General features: G+C 48.8%; 2 protein-coding genes across 4 annotated transcripts; both read left to right on the plus strand.

Annotated features, from left to right (window-relative positions):
* Positions 1-276: 276 nt before the first annotated feature.
* LOC136120056 (oocyte-specific histone RNA stem-loop-binding protein 2-like) lies at positions 277-4,118 on the plus strand. The gene is made up of 6 exons (XM_065873507.1): positions 277-472; positions 1,314-1,394; positions 1,501-1,605; positions 2,235-2,378; positions 2,524-2,632; positions 3,484-4,118. The coding sequence occupies exons 1-6, from the start codon at positions 429-431 to the stop codon at positions 3,613-3,615; spliced, it is 615 nt and encodes a 204-aa protein (XP_065729579.1). The 5' UTR covers positions 277-428; the 3' UTR covers positions 3,616-4,118.
* A 4,020-nt stretch (positions 4,119-8,138) lies between these two features.
* FAM53C (family with sequence similarity 53 member C) lies at positions 8,139-12,157 on the plus strand. Of its 3 annotated transcripts, none has more exons than XM_065875225.1 (4): positions 8,139-8,186; positions 8,727-8,784; positions 10,196-10,980; positions 11,900-12,157. In XM_065875225.1, the coding sequence occupies exons 1-4, from the start codon at positions 8,139-8,141 to the stop codon at positions 12,155-12,157; spliced, it is 1,149 nt and encodes a 382-aa protein (XP_065731297.1). The 3 variants fall into 3 exon arrangements, with proteins under 3 accessions (XP_065731297.1, XP_065731296.1, XP_065731298.1); XM_065875224.1 differs by lacking the exon at positions 8,139-8,186 and adding an exon at positions 8,258-8,335; XM_065875226.1 differs by lacking the exon at positions 8,139-8,186 and adding an exon at positions 8,258-8,335 and having other exon boundaries at positions 10,829-10,980.
* Positions 12,158-16,268: the final 4,111 nt, after the last annotated feature.

A 16,268-nucleotide genomic window follows, 5' to 3' on the forward strand; every position in this document is an offset into this window, starting at 1 on the left:
GCACCCACCTAGACACCCCCGCCCCCCCACACCTCGGCCAATCGTTTGCCTCGTACAGCACCCGGGGGCGTGAACTGTTCCGGAAGGAGCGAGATTTGCCCCGCCCCGCAGCCCAGCGGGCTGCCGATTGGCCCACCAGCTTTCGGAAAGGCCCGAGTTAAACCCCGCCCCACAGGGAGTTTGGCGCCTCATTGGCTCTCCCTCTGGCCTATCACCACACCCTTTCTGAGCTCTCCTTTCCTTCAGTCCCTCCAACCCCGGGACATTTAAATTGCTAGCGACGACCACTCCCTAGGGCAATACCTGGAGAAATTAATTTAGGTGGAAGGGTGCTTTAAACGTTTTTTGTTTTTGTTTTTTTCCCTTGCTTCTTTCTCGTATCGTTACGTGGACCTTTCCCTCTTAGTTTTGCTAGCCTTCCCCTGTAGATGGAACATTTGCCGCCCGTGTGGCAGATGTTGCGGCGAGACAGGTGCGTGTATTTATGATGAGTAGCACTGGCTCCTTCCAAGAGCTTTCCTGGGTCGGTGTCCCTTTTAAGCGCGCAGCATCTGAGACGCTAGGTTATATGCGGTAAAGGGAATTCCTTTTCAAGGAAAGTAGGAGAGTTGAATCATCTCGGCGTAATCCTTATCACAGTCCAGAGGATACCAAACTTTGGTTGTTTATGGAAATTTGAACATTGACTAGGTGATACTAAGAATTTATTCTTAATGTTGGGGATTTGCTTTTAAATAATCCTGTGGGAGTGGTGGTGAGTATAGGTGAAACAAGATTGGCCGTGAGTATTGGGTGATCGGTAGCTAGGGGGTACATGATATCAGTGCTCTCAAAGTTTTATCCGCATACTAATCACCTGCGGATCTTGTTAAAATACATATTCTGATTCAGTAGATCTGGGTAAGAATTCGAGATTCTGAAAGTCTAACAAGCTCCCAGCTGATGCTAATGCAGCTGGTACTGGGACCATACTTTGAGTTGCAGGAGATTATGCTATTCTCTTTGTATATTTGAAATTTTCCATAAAAATGTTTAAAACAACCTTGGAAGCTCTTTAAAATACATGTTCCCAAAGTGATAATTCAGTAGGTCTAGAGTAGGGCTCAGGAATTATCAAGGCCCCCAGGTGCTACCCAGGCAGATGGCTTGCAGACCACACTTTGAGAAACGAATTAGAAATGCAGCCTTTATCTTTGAGAGAAAGTAAGTGAGAAATACCTTTATCTGGTGTCAGGATCTTGGTAGTGGCAGTGGCTGAGAGTAGCTGGGTTTTATCCTAATACCCTTTTCATCTGTAGAATCTGCTTCCCCAGAAAGGAGGTGTGTGAAGAGTCTTTATCCTCTAGGATAGAGATGGTGAGTGTGGGAGTCAGTACAGAGCCCTGCCATGCCAGGTGAGTTTGACAATCAGGCTGGGGATTAACGGAATGTGGGAAGAGTTGGTTTCCACTTTGATGACCATCATCACACTTCATGGGACGACTGTCTACTTCCTCACAGGTGGGAGGTAGAGACAGATGCAATTGTCCTACAGCGGCGGCAAAAGCAGATAGATTATGGCAAGCGCACACCTGGTTACCAGTGCTTTCTGCAGCAGGTCCCCAAGTGAGTGCAGTTGTGGGTAGTCACAACAAGAGTGTCAACCACGTGGCTTTTGTTCACTATCAGATGATGGAAAGATACTAGAATCTGAATGCTCCCACAAAGTTGTAGCATTACTAAAATAAATTATCCAGCAGTCTAGCCTCCCAGATAAGTTTCCAAGTGTTTTTTTTCAAATGGAACAAGTTATACGTGGGCCATAAGACTTTTTAAAGCTCTATCCATGTTTGCTAATGAAAATTTTTTTTCTTCCATCTATTTTCACCTCATGCCTCCATCTGACTTGGCTAATTACAACATACTTGCCTAATTACATGTAAGCTTACACGCATACATACAAACTAATGTATGAAAAGGTAGACTGTATTTTAAAGAGATGTCAAATATTTTCTTTTATATCTCTCTTGACTTCTGAGGGAGTTGGAATATCTAATTTACCCTTCCCAGAAGAAAGAATATTAGGGAATTGGGAATTTTGATGTTTAATCTAATTTAAAGATTTTCTTTGGATTGTGGGCATTGATCTTACCTCATTATCAGAGAATCCCTAATGAGTCTCCTAATTCATCATGATAAGCAGTGAGCTGTGCCCCTTCACCTTGACCTCAGTCTGACATGTATGTTGTTGCCAGGGCACAGCGACAGCCAGGACTTCACCCTCAAACACCAAACAAGAACAGGAGGTACAGCCGTCGCTCTTGGGATGCCCAGATCAGGCAGTGGAGAAGAGCCCTACATTCCTGGGACCCCCCCAGCCAGCCTCTGCAGGCTGAGGGGTGTGTGCACTACTATTCCTTGTTCCTTCCCTGAGTGGTGGACTAAGCCCTACCTCTCCCCACTTTGCAGAGGTTTAGCTTTCACTGGCTGAAAAGGGAGAGTCTGAATGAGCTGCACGTTCCTCTGACTCTGCTGCCTTCTTAGGTGGGGAATGGACAGTCTCTTAGAGCCAATGGATTCTACCCCTTTGGATGACTGGCTCCAGACCCTGGAACCCTCAAAGAATCTGGATGGAGAACAGAAGGGAGCCCAGGTAGTATCCTCTGCTAAAAGCCACTGGAGCAGGGTCAGAGATGGGATCTGGCCCAAGAGGTCACAGTTATGATGGGGTTCAAGGTAGTAGCGCAAGAACAAAAGAAGGGAAATGGGACAGAAAGAAAAAATTGCAGGACGTGAGTAAAAAACCTTGAACCAAAAGTGGCATAAAGAAATCTAGTTATAGTTAGTAATGGGGGACAGGTTGGGCTGCACTGGGGGCGCTGTTTTATATGTGATGAAATGGGTGTCATCTTCCTTTGAAAGGAGACATGAAACCTGAGTTGCAGAGTTTGGTTGTTTTAAGTGTCTCAGTTTCTTTCAGTGTTTTCCAAATGCACCAATTCTAACTTAACTTCTTACTCTCAATCACTTAACTTTAGTAAGCATGGTATTTTGTTATTAAATAAAAAGGGTGATCACCAAGTGGTGAAGACCAAGGGCTTTAGAACCTCAGACTTTTTTTAAACTTTTTATTTTATATTGGAGTATAGTTGATTAACAATGTTGTGAGTCAGATTGCTTTTTAATACTGCTTTTGTCCACCACATGGGCAGTCACTTAACCTCTCCTGCTGTTTAATCCAACAAATAAGGAGATTTTGTCTCATTTGATGATTGTAAACAAAAATGAGAATACATATTTAAAGTATGCAGCACGGTGCCTGGCACATAAGTGTTCCATAGCAGCAATTATTGGAAACCATGTCTCCTACACTTCACGGCCCCTGTCCCTTCTTTTGCCAAGGGGAAATGTGCAGGGCAAACAAATGTGCAGTGTATCTCCCATCCTCCCCCCCCCCCCATTTTCTTGATACTACCTCACTTTCCCTCTACTCTTCTTTTCCAGTTTGCAGGTTTGGTGCCTCCTGTCTCCTCCCTTCCCTGGCTCTGTGAGGAAGATCCCCACCACTGGCTCTACCTTCTAGCTGATCACAATTACTTATCTGTCCCAGACTTGAGTGGGACACAAAATATTTAGGGAAAACATGTCTTTCAGGGGACTCGTTGCTGAATGTAATAGTGAAGATTACTTGCACTACTTCTACTTAACAATCGATTAAAAAAGATCTAAAACTCTGTCCTACAAAGAGATCATAACACGAAGGCTGTTTAAAACCTCTCCTCTTCCCATATTTTACCCTCTCTCTAAACCTTCTTTGCTGGCTGAGACTCAAATTTACATAAGAGCCAGAAACCACCTAGCTGTTCCACAACCTCTTCACGTGCTAACGGCTACATTCAGTCTCTTCAAAAAGGACTTAAACTTTGGCTGAGGTGGAAGGTGGTGGTAGTGGTGAAGATTTAATAAAAGGTGGTTTCCTCTTCCTGAAGAGGAAGTATAGCGCCATCAACATCTTTTCCCCAGCTGCTTGTTTCCTCCCTCCCTTTTTGTCTTAAGGAGAGTGGTCCAGCTGTAACCACCGAACTCCCCCTCCCCCACGCAAGCAACTGAACCGCCTATGATGTCATAATCACAATCCCATTACCTCATCCTACTGGGGTGGGGGGGGGGGCGTAGAGGGAGGAGAAGGAGTGAACCGCCCTGGGCCCTCGTCAGATTTACGGTGTTTTGGGTGACGGCTAATTACAGAACCAAGTGGGAACGGCCCCGCAACCGTTGTAAATCCTGGGTTTATAACGTTCGAGCCCATCCGGCAGCTGGAAGAGGGGCTCCCGGGACTCAGAGCAGGCCCTAATCGGCGCTTGGACTACACTTCCCAGAAACCTTCACGCCGAGGACGGGTCCTCTGCTGGGGGAAGGGGGATTCCTTCAGAGTGGCGGTCTTAGAGGGTAGGAGAGCAGGTGAGAGGAATCCTGGCTAATTCTGTTACGCGCCGGAACCGAGTTGGGGGCTGTACAGGGGCCGATGTAGTAACAGAAGGCAGGGGCGATGTCTTTGTTTACCTTCGACCGACACGGCCTCCCCCGGGGGTTTTGAGATTTGCCTCCAACTGGGCCAGTCCACCTTCTGCAATATTTTGCAGGGGGTGACTCGCTAGGGAGGAAACCACCCTCATCGCTAAATTAAAGAGCCGGGCGTCTTCCTGACTGTGCTCTCCAAGAAAGACTTTGCGAGAGAAACGACGCGGGTCTCGAGCCTCCGCGGACGGTTCAGGGGCGTTCTGCGAACCGGAGCGATCTCTCCACTCTCCTCAGGGGCCCGTTGGTTCGGGCCGGCGCCTTTTAAGGGCACCGTGGGGCGAACCGAGCGCTCAGAGCTGCTCCGGCCGCGGCCCTGGGAGCAGGAGGAGCCGCGGTAGGTGGCGGAGGGCAGGTGGCGCTGGGGCCTCGGGGCGGGCACCTAGACCGTCCCTCCCTCCTTCCCTCTTTCCCCTCCCCCAGCCCGTCCACCCTCGAGGCACGGCCTCGCTGGCCGCCTCCGCTGGGAGAGCACGGGACCTGGTGGGGGAGGGGGTGGCGGAGCGCTAAGTCCCAGACCCTCTCCATACCCTGCGTCCTGAGTTCGCTTCCCGCGGCCAGATGATGGAAGCTGATTGGGAAGAGACGAGCGACAGCCCCCCGCAAGCGTGCCCCGGCGCCCCCCGCCCCCCAGAGGCCAGCGGACGCCCCATGCCCCACCCCGCGGGGACAGGCAGGGCAACCAAGGGAGAGGTTGAAGATTGGAGTGGGGGGGGGCTAGCCTTTTGCTTCTTCATTGGGGTGGGGGGAGGGGTGATCCCCACTTGTCAGCCCTATCCCCTCACTGCCATATGGAGGAAGAGCAGTCAGGTCCCCACATACCTGTTCATGTACCTTCATGCCTCCCTCATGTTTTCCTTCAGTCTCCCCCAGAGCTGTGGGACTGGGACCTGGGGGGAAGGTCCCCAGGGGTTTGTGACTCTCCTCTCCCTTGACCTGACTTGATCCTAGGTTATCGAGGTTTCAGCACAACCTCAGCATCCCTGAAACCGTAATGTCAGGGGTTACTGCCACCCAGTGGGGTGGGGGTCCAGCCTTTATTTGCCGGGGGTGGTGCTGATGGTGGAGAGAAAGCCTGGATTGAGAGTTGGGCCTGGTGGGGTTTGGGGGAGGGCCTAGCTGCCTGCTGCTCTGTGTAGGGTTGAGCCCCCGTGCCAGTTGTTAAGCTGAGAAGTTTTAACTTGCTTAGTGAACGTTCAGAGCTGTCTCTGCCCCTCAGATACACAAAATGGAAGGGGAAGGAAGGCGGCAAGAGAGGGCTTCTTATACTTTTTCCTCTGCCTGCTTGAGAAAGAGGAGGCCCCTCGCGGAGCTGGTTTGCCTTCTTTTGTGTCCTGGTTTGATTCCTTATGGCTTCCGTTCTGTTCCCCCTCTCAGCCTGGCCTGTTTTAGGAAACTCAGACTGAGAGTATCAGTTGCGTGGTGGTAGCTGCATTGTTCCAATTACCGCCGTGTGTGGCCACATCCCAACAATTAAAATGCAGAAAAACACAAAATCACTCTCTTCACTTGATCCCAGAGAGGGCTGGAAGTTTGCTGTTTGGCCAGATGCCTCATGAAAAGCTTGAAAGAGTTTGCTTCACTCCCTGCTCCTCATGGCTGGGGTCTCTGGGGGTAAAAGCCTACAGTTAGGTTCCCTCTCTGGTTGATCTTTGAGGGCAGAGTTAAGAAACCAAGAGCAGAAGTGATATAAGCTTTAGCTTCTACAAGAACAGGGGAAGCAGCTGAAGGGAGCACTCGGGAAGCTGGAACTTTGTTCAAGGTGGTAATGATGATTATGCATGAAAATGTTATTTAACTATAGTGATGATTGACTTCTACAACGTTTTTTCCTGAACTCCAAGTACGACAAGGTGTATTTCTTTGCTTTTCCTTGTGGTCTGCCTCCCTCTGAGGTGGGAATTGGGTAGAGAGGGTTCCCTCTTTTTTTTTTTTTGCCAAGGTAGAAAGTTATCTGCCCTCAAGGTCGAGCCTTTTGGGCTTCTCTTGGTATGCAGGTGAGGGAGGTTGATATCCAGCCAAATAGATGAATGCAATTGCCTTCTTCATCCTAATATTATCACTTGTGGCATTCTGAGGCTTTGTAGAGCAACAAATAGGAGGGGTGAGAAATGGCAGTCTTTGTGAACTCCTGATTTGTACAGGGCAGGTGGTATACTTTTTACATTTTGATATTTGTGTTATATTGTCCCAGTGACATATATATTTTTAAATAAATTATTTATTATTTAATTTTGGCTGCGTTGGGTCTTTGTTGCTGCGCGCGGGCTTTTCTCTAGTTGCGGCGAGTGGGGGCTACTCTTCGTTGCTGTGCGCAGGCTTCTCATTGCGGTGGCATCTCTTGTTGCGGAGCTCTGGCTCTAGGTGCGCGGGCTTCAGTAGTTGTGGCTCGTAGGCTCTAGAGCGCAGGCTCAGTAGTTGTGGTGCACGGGCTTAGTTGCTCCGCGGCATGTGGGATCTTCCCGGAACAGGGCTCGAACCCGTGTCCCCTGCAGGTAGATTCTTAACCACTGTGCCACCAGGGAAGCCCCCAGTGACATATTAAGATTATTCTGCCCATTTTTCCTATGGGTAAACTGAGGCAAAGAAAAGTTTGATGATTTGCCAAGACCATCACACCAAATCGGATCCAGATTTGATTTCTTGATAGTTCTCTCTGCTAGCAAATGCTACTTCCACTGTCTGGTGTGCTGTCTGCCTGCTGGTCATTTCTGGGAATAGGCAGAACAGTATGGAAATGTTAGGTTAACTTCCCCTCCTCCCTTGAGTGAGGCCCCTCAGGCAATTTTGTGGGCTTGAAGCCTGTCCTCTGATAGAATTAGTTTGCTTCTACTATAATTGACCATGAGAAAGAGTCTTGATTAATTGTATTCATGGTCTTTGAGTCAAATCAGGCTAAAAACTTAGTCAAATGAAGTCAGAGTTGTTTTTAAACTCTGTAGAGTTGAAATGTAAATGGAATTACCTCGGTAGCATTTCCTTATCCTCTTATAAGAGAATATGTACAGTATCTGTTGGAGAACAATAATATAATATCAGCTGTTGAGGCTAAAGGAGAACATAATACCTTGTTTATTCTGATTGGTTTGAAGCAGAAAGTCATTCCTAAAACCACTGTACCGTTCTGTTCCCTATTACTCTTTCTGTAGTTTAGGAAAAGGTTACCTCTCTTTGCTTATGACTGGAAGATAAAATACTGGACTAATCAGGATGGAAATAACAATTTGGGCATCTCTCTCATTTGAGCTATTTTCTAAGTGGTGCTAGTATTCTGGGTAGGCAGAGCAGAGCATGAACCAGGTTAGGAGTGGCAAATAGGTTTCAACTTGCTTGCCAGCTCCATTTCATTTTACTGGTTATCCGGAGTGTCAGGTTGAGAATGTTTCTGAGGCTATGTTTAGGCTTAGCAGGAAAGAGCTGTGATCAATTAATGATGTCTGCCAGAGGCCTGACATAGGGATGCTGTGGTATGTGTGCCATACATTTTCCATCTCTGGACTAGGTACATCTCTAATATCACTTGGGACTGGTCCCTCTGTAATTGGCAGACTCAGCAGGCATGACTGGAGAGGGAAGTCCCAATGGTGCTAGAATGGTGCTGCAGTGGCAGAAGACGGCTCACGAGTGAGGTCTGGAAGAACAACAGGGAAGACATCCATCATTTGCTCCAAAGTGTGCAAGTCAAATTCCGGGGAGAATCATGATAACCCTGATCACTGAGCAGCTACAGAAGCAGACTCTGGATGAGCTGAAATGCACACGCTTCAGCATCAGTCTGGTAAAAGACCAGTCTTCCTGCTTCTCTACGACCCCCTCCCCCTTTTTTCGGAGGCTGTTTGTTGTTACTACTTCACCCTTGTCCTGTGCTGTGTGAATCATGGTACTTGTATTGCAAGAGCCCACTAAAGGCTCAAAACCCAGCCCAAAAGGAAGGGGGCAGGGATTTTCTTCACTGTTAGAAAAGGGACACCAAAATTTGGGTGGAAAAGGGTTTGAGATACTGGAAGACGTGGATTATTTTACTCACTAACTTTGGGAGGACAAGAAGAAGAGAACACTTAGGAGTTCCTAACATCCCTGTAGCCCATGAATTGCAGGGGTGAGCTGAAGAGGGCTTCCTGGAACTCTGTTCTGATCCTGAATCATGATGGATATTTTCTGTCTCTTAGCCTTTGCCTGATCATGTAGACATCTCCAACTGTGGGAATCCTTTCCAGCTTGTGTCTGGTAAGACATGATGTGTATATTTGTGTGTATGCCCATGCCTCTATCCACGCATTTCTTTCATTGGTTTTCAGTAACCAGGACTAGCTAGCCTGCCTCCACAATTTTCTTGCCAGGGTCACCTTCTGAGTTTGGCGCTTGTCTCCATTTTACTGCACCAGCATGGAAGTTACTTGTTTAGTTTGGTCTTATTCTAGTCTTGTAGGAACTTTTTGGTTTTTTTTTTTTTTTTTTTTTTTTTTTTGCAGTACGCGGGCCTCTTACTGTTGTGGCCTCTCCCGTTGTGGAGCACAGGCTCCGGACGCGCAGACTCAGCGGCCATGGCTCACGGGCCTAGCCATTCCGCGGCATGTGGGATCCTTCCGGACCGGGGCACGAACCCGTGTCCCCTGCGTCAGCAGGCGGACTCTCAACCACTGCACCACCAGAGTAGCCCCTGTAGGAACTTTTATAATCTAATTTTTTGTGTAGGCAGTACATTCCCATTTCCAAAATTTTTAAACAGCAAAAACGTTATACTGAAAAAAGTCTCCCTTCCTCTCCTCTCTCCTCTGCACCCAGCTCCCATCACCTCCCTAAAAGTAACTACTGTTATTAGTTTCTTGTCTATCCAACCAGAGTTTCTTTATACAGATAGAAGCAAGTATAAATGTAAATGTTTTTATTCCCACGCTTTTAACACAAAAGGTTGCATTCTGTATATTTGGCACTTTTTTTTTTTTTAAACTAATCATAATATGGCTAGAAGATCTTTCCCTATAAGTATGTTCCTTGTGGGTGGCGAGACCCAAAGGAACACGAGCAGTCTTAGGGTTTTTCCCAAGCATGGGTTCCATTGGCAAAGGCCTTCCCCACCCTACTTGCCCTCCCTAGAAATACAAATGATCTCTTACCTGCTTGATCACCTACCTCCTGTCTTGGTGCTTTGACACATAGGAAAGGGAAAGGCTAAGGACGGAGAGCATAGGCCTGCTTTTCACAACTCTGGGCTGGGGGATGCGGGAGCAAAGTAGAGCTCGGTGGAGTAGAGTGAGGGATGAGCATGGCTCTCACACGTTCGCTTCTTTTGACTCATTCCACCTTTGAGGGGGAGCAGCAGGCAGTATATGAGACTATATTTTAAGTTTCAGGTGGTTCCTCATACTGGAGGCAATATAGTATGCTGGTTAAAAGGCAGCTTTAGCATCAGACAAATCTGGTTTTGAACCCTGCTTTTGGTCATTTGATTCCTGCATGACTTTTGGCAAGTTACTGGACTTCTCTCATCTGTGAAATGGGGGTAGTAATAGTACCTAACTCATGACGTTTTTGGGAAACCTCACATAAAGTGCTCATCACATTGTATGGCACATAGTAAGCTCTTAAAAATATATTAGCTATCATTAATATCATTTTTATTATGAATGCCTTCCAGAAGGTGCTTCCTGGAGGGGCCTGCCCCACTGTTCCTGTGCTGAGTTCCAGGACAGCCTCAATCTCAGCTACCACCCCTCAGGCTTGAGCCTGCACCTCAGACCACCCAGCCCAGGAAATTCCCCACAGGAGCAGCCCCTCTCCCAAGTCCTAAGCCCTGAGCCTCCAGACCCAGAAAAGCTTCCTGTGCCCCCTGCCCCTCCATCTAAGAGGCACTGCCGCTCACTCTCAGTGCCCGTGGACCTGTCTCGCTGGCAGCCGGTGTGGCGGCCCGCCCCCTCCAAGCTGTGGACTCCCATCAAGCACCGGGGCAGTGGTGGAGGGGGTGGGCCGCAGGTGCCTCACCAGAGCCCCCCGAAGCGGGTCTCCAGCCTCAGGTTCCTCCAAGCTCCCAGTGCCTCTTCTCAATGTGCCCCACCCCACAGACCCTACAGCCCCCCTTTCTTCAGCCTGGCCCTGGCCCAAGATTCTTCTCGTCCCTCTGCCACCTCCCCACAAAGTGGCTCCTGGGAGAGTGATGCTGAGTCCCTGTCACCTTGCCCACCCCAGCGTCGCTTCTCCCTGTCACCCAGCCTGGGCCCACAGGCAAGCCGCTTCTTGCCCTCTGCCCGGAGCTCCCCCGCATCCTCCCCAGAGCTGCCCTGGAGACCTCGAGGCCTGCGCAATCTTCCCCGAAGCCGCTCACAACCTTGTGATCTTGATGCCCGCAAAGCTGGAGTCAAGCGGCGCCACGAGGAGGACCCTCGGCGGCTGCGGCCTTCCTTGGACTTTGACAAGATGAATCAGGTGGGACCAGTAGGACTAGGGAAGCTTGGATCGGAGTAGGGGGACTGTTCCATTTGCACCTGTGAGTTGTCCTGTAGCTCCAGGCCCCCCTGGCAGGGCCTCCCTTGGAGCTCCTTTCTGTCTGAGCTTTTGCTGAGAGTGATCTACTATCCCGATTTGCCCAGGATTATTCTGGTTTTATCATTGAAAGTCCCATGTCCTGTGAAATTTCTCAGTCCTGGGGGTGCCAGAGAAACTTGGGGTGAGACCCATGTTAGACCTTCCAACAGAGATCCCAGATTGTCCTGCTAGAGACACTTTCCGTCCTCTCTGAGAATGCATGAGCCACAAAAGCCCCATCATCAGTGCCCCAACCCTCCTCATGCAAGGCTGGTTTTGTCACTTGCCCTTTACTGCTTCATGTGGGTCTGTAAGGGCTTAAGCAAAACAGGCTCTGCATCATTCATCTGCTCAACAAATGGTTTTTTGACTTCCCAGTGTGAGTGCAGTTGTTGTAGGCAGTTGCCCACTTTTTTCATATTCTTCCTTCCAGACCACTGGGTCATAAAACTTTCTGAGGACTTATTCATAGAGTCATTCATTCAACCAGTCAGCAAGCAGTGTTGGATACCTACTATGTACCAGGCTCTGACTAGGCACTGGCAATACAGGAGTGAGACAAGCAGACAGTATTCCTGTCCATATGAAGTTTATAAACATGCTTCTAATCTTGAATCTGATCGAAACTATGGGCACTTTCCTCAAAGAAATGTGCACATACACTGAATTTTCAAAATTTTATCAGGGAGTTCACGACCTCACCCTAACTCCTGCTTTCAAGGATAACTAAGAGAGGGGTACTTTGAAATCCAACTTGGGCCAGGGTTCTCTGGGAAATTAGCATCCTTCTTTACCTTAATTTTGTTTGTTTGTTTGACAGAAACCATACTCAGGAGGTCTCTGTCTCCAAGAAACAGCCCGGGAAGGCAGCAGTATCTCTCCACCGTGGTTCATGGCCTGTAGCCCCTCACACCTCTCTGCTTCCTGCAGCCCCATTGGGGATTCCTCCCAGGTGCTGAGTGAAAGCGAAGAGGAGGAGGAGGGGTCCGTGCGGTGGGGCCGGCAGGCGCTGAGCAAGCGGACATTGTGCCAGCAGGACTTTGGGGACCTGGACTTGAATCTGATTGAGGAGAACTAAAACTGAGAGGCTGCTTCCTGGGGCCACACAGACTGACTCTCTTATGGCTACTAACAAGTGTCGAGGTCCCAAGGCCGGGGGCCCAGCCTGGGAATGGGGGTGAGTGGAGGGCTCCGACTCAGGGCAGCCGGAAATCTTCTCACTCCAGGAAGCTCGACCATGCCGAGAGACTGGCTGGGACAAGATAAACGGAGCTGGTGGCGGGAGGGACAGCCCCAGAGCAGGCCCTTACCATGGCGGCCCTGAGTGTGAGTATCCCTGCCACCGAGAAAGCAATGGGCAGGGAAGGAAGGGGTCTTCTGACCCCAGCTCGGGGAATTTCACTAGCCCCTTTGCTTCAAAGGGCACTTGTGTCTTAGAATTTGGCCAGGGTGGGGGGTTCATTCAGCCTCCTCTGAGAAATTGTGTGAGAGTGTGTGCGTGCATGAGAGTGCTCGAGGAAAGGTGTGTTTGGGTAGCCTTAGGGAAGGAAGGCAGTTGCTCCTTAACAGCAGAGCACCATGGATCTTGGGTTTTTACGGGATAGCAGGCTTGTTCAAGGAGTCAAGGTTCTAAGGAGCTCTGGAACCAGGCTCGTAATCCATTAGCACCAATGGCTCTGCAGAGGATTCTGTTTTGGGGTACAGCAGGGTCTTTTAAGTGCTATGACCTCAGCTAATGGTCTTTCCCTCAGGCCCACACCTCCCCTAGATAGATCTAGTATTGGCTGGAGAGGGCTCTCCACACTGATTCTGAGCTGGCCTTTTTTCTCATCAGATTGCCTAGGCTGTGTACAACCTGCCTGTCTCACTCTTTAAGTAGATGCAGGCATATGTGGGCAACTGAGGCAGGGCTGAAGGGCTCCATCTCTTTCTTTCCCTCCCTACTGATGGGACCTTTCCCGCTTACCCTCTGCCCTTCGAGGGTCAAGAACAAGGAAGGAAGGCCCTATATTGAGGCTGACCTGCAGCAGAAGTAGTGTTCAGTCCCCAGCAGGCACCCCAGCACTAACTTTAGAGAAACCTATTGTTAAAAGATCCAGGCCCAGCCTCTTTTCTGACCTGCTTGAGAAAGAGGAAGGGGATGTCAGCATATACTAGTTTGCTTGTCTTCCACTCCTGCTAGGAAATGTTTGTCTCTAATTGGCCCTGAGAGACCTCAGGGAGGTTGAGGCTCACCGAAGGATTGGCTCAGGATGTGTAAAGCAAAGACTGAGAAGCAGCTGGGAGTTTGTTGTTGGATTGAATTTCTTTTTTTGTTTCACAGCCACAACTTGAGCCTGGGCAATGGGTCTCAGTGGCCATGGTGGTGGGTTTAAGGACTGCAGAAGCCCTGTAAGGCTGGCTCCAGTGGAGATGCCTACTGAAGCTGCTGCCACAATAGCTTGTGAGGCTTTGTCCAGCTTTGCTTAGAACCTACGGTACCAAATTGGACCTGCCCTTCCTGTTTATTGGGAGAAGGGCATTTTTCCAGGGTTTTGAAGGAACCAGTTGCTCATGTTAGGGAAGAAGACCAAAGTCTGTGTGTTTTCTTCCTCATGGAATTGAACCTGTCATTTTCTGGGTCTGCCACATGTTGGATAGGAGCATCAGTGAGGCCCTAGCCTCCTCGCCTCCACTCCAGAGGAGGTGGCTGTTTCTTTTCAGCCTCCAGCCCTCAGAAGTTCTACCCTTTCAGGGCTCCTTCACTTCTCCTGCTAGTTACCAAATGTTACCAGTGAGCTACTAGGTCTGTAGGGGCTTGAGAGAGGCTTTCTGGAGAATCTAAGGAAACCATGAGCCCAGGAGTTGCCCATCCTTGGTTTCATCCCTCCCCTGGCTCTTTTCCCTCTTTAGGCCATAATTTCCCTGGTGCCAGCTTCTTTTCCTCCTGGGGCATCCTCATCCCTGGGCTCTCTGCTACACAGGGGCTGTGCCAGCTTACAATAGGCCACTGGTAATGCCAGTGGGGTCTCTGCAGACCCAAAGCTTAAGAAGTGAGGGCAATAATTCTGCCTCCACCCTGAGTTCCCCAAAGCTCTAGGGCACCATCCTTAGGGGGGAAGATCTGTAGATGCCATATATGAATTCCATTACTTTAAGATCTGGAAAGTTAAACTAGCTGGAGCTACCATCTTGCTTCCCAATCTAAGTACCTGTGGCCCTGGGACAAGCCTTTTCGAGAAGTGGTTTATTTTGCTTTACACAGTAGATCTGTTCCAACAGTTCTGTGTAAACCAAATGCTGTTTTCCAATGCATTTGGACTGCTGACCATTTAAAAGCAGCCTGTGATTGCTTCTTTTGTAAAGCAAGCAACCTCCCTCTACTTTAGCTGTTTTGACTCTTTGGATTTTCACATATTGGGCTTACCCAGAGTGGAGCACACCTCTGCCGGGCTGTGGTTGACCCTGGGTAGACATCTGCATCTGTGTTGTGTGTGTGGTGTGGCTGACCAGTAGGTGAGTATTCCTGCGTGTGTGAGTGAAGCCACTCCCAGGCTGGTGCTCTCCTCCTGTGCCCGGTGACTGCCCAGTGGCAGCTCCAGCTGCCCTTCACTCCCACCTGCTGCCAAAGTCCCTGTGCTAATGGGATTACAAATACAAAAAGTGGAAAAAAATTTTTTCGTAAACTTTGTTTTATATTTTAAAAAAATCCATAAGTCTGTGTATGTTAAACATGAGGTCCTGCCTCTGTGGCTGTGTTTGAAAAAATAAAGTTTTATTAGAATAATCCATTTTCCCAAGTAACCTTGTGTACTACAGTGTCTTCTTCCTCTCTTCACAAAGAAAGGCAAGGAGGAAGCGGGGAGAAGGCCGCCTAACTGTTCCAGCCCCTTCTATGACATGGCTGGGCCTTTGCCCCTTGAGGGCAGTATTTGGTTGCTGGGCCCTTTGCGCCACAGTAGTTATATCCTATACCCAGCTTCTGTTAAGGCCTTGGTTATTTCTGGCAGTCTGATTTGATCTCTTGTTTCCCTGGTACTTATACCCATCTCCTCTTCCCTCCTGCCACTCACTTCCAGCAGGGTGAAGTCAAGTATTAGTACATTCTTGCTCCCTGAGAAATGCTTGATGGTGCAGTTAGAAACTTGTCTAGATTGGTTTGTAGGCTTTGGGAAGTGGGGAGAAGGCATGATAGGAGCCTTGACCAGGAATGTCTTTTCAGAGTTTTCACATGTTCTGTCATGGAGAGATGGAGATAAAGTCATCAGAATTCAGATTCCAAAGACCTAGGCAATTTCTCCATCCTGAAAATACTGATTTTGGAAAATTATCCTAGCAGCAGAGCTTCTCTTTTGCTCTATAAGGTGGTATTTTCCCTAATGCTTCAATGTGGAATGTTCATTTGCTGAAAGAAGCTGTATGGCTCTCTCTCTTTCTCTCTTTAGACATTTCTATTCCACCCTTTCTTCTCCCTACGTTAGCGTTAGCATTCTTCCAATGTGTGTGGGTGAAATATAGTTGCTTAGAGAGCCAAGCAGGAGCCTCTTGTCCCTAAGGCATAGCCTTTCTTTTACCAGTTTTGGTGCTGACTTGCCAGGTGGCAAGAAGAGTCAAGTTGCTTAGCCTCCAACCCAGTTTCCTGCTTCAAATTGGTGGCACTCATCAATGAATACCAATGAAGTGTGCAAGAGGACAGGATTGGCTTCATTACCTGGAGCAGGAACTTTGAGGGGATGAAAAAAACACTCTAAAAAGAGTGGGAGTTGTCACCTGCCCTGGAAACAAAGGAAGAAGGGCTTTGAGGGGGTAGGACAATAGCATGTGGTTAAAGAATCTCAGAATTATAGATTCGTTCTTTCTTCAGAACTGCTGTTTTGTTTCACCTACTGTTTGAGCAGGGGTAAAGCCTGAACATCTAAAATTACTTCCCTCTGCTTTTTTTCCTTTCTGTTCAGTTTTTTTGTTGGGTTTTTCTACTGTTTATTTTCTGTGAAGGCAAATGTGATTTTTTTTTTTTTCGCGGTACGCGGGCCTCTCACTGTTGCGGAGCACAGGCTCCGGACGCGCAGGCTCAGCCGCTCCGCGGTATGTGGGATCTTCCCAGACCGGGGCACGAACCCGTGTCCCCAGCATCGGCAGGCAGACTCTCAACCACTGTGCCACCAGGGAAGCCCCGGCAAATGTGATTTTATTTTCCATTCCTGAAGTAT

This window comes from Phocoena phocoena, chromosome 3 (genome assembly GCF_963924675.1).
Source record: "Phocoena phocoena chromosome 3, mPhoPho1.1, whole genome shotgun sequence".
NCBI classification, from domain to species: domain Eukaryota; kingdom Metazoa; phylum Chordata; class Mammalia; order Artiodactyla; family Phocoenidae; genus Phocoena; species Phocoena phocoena.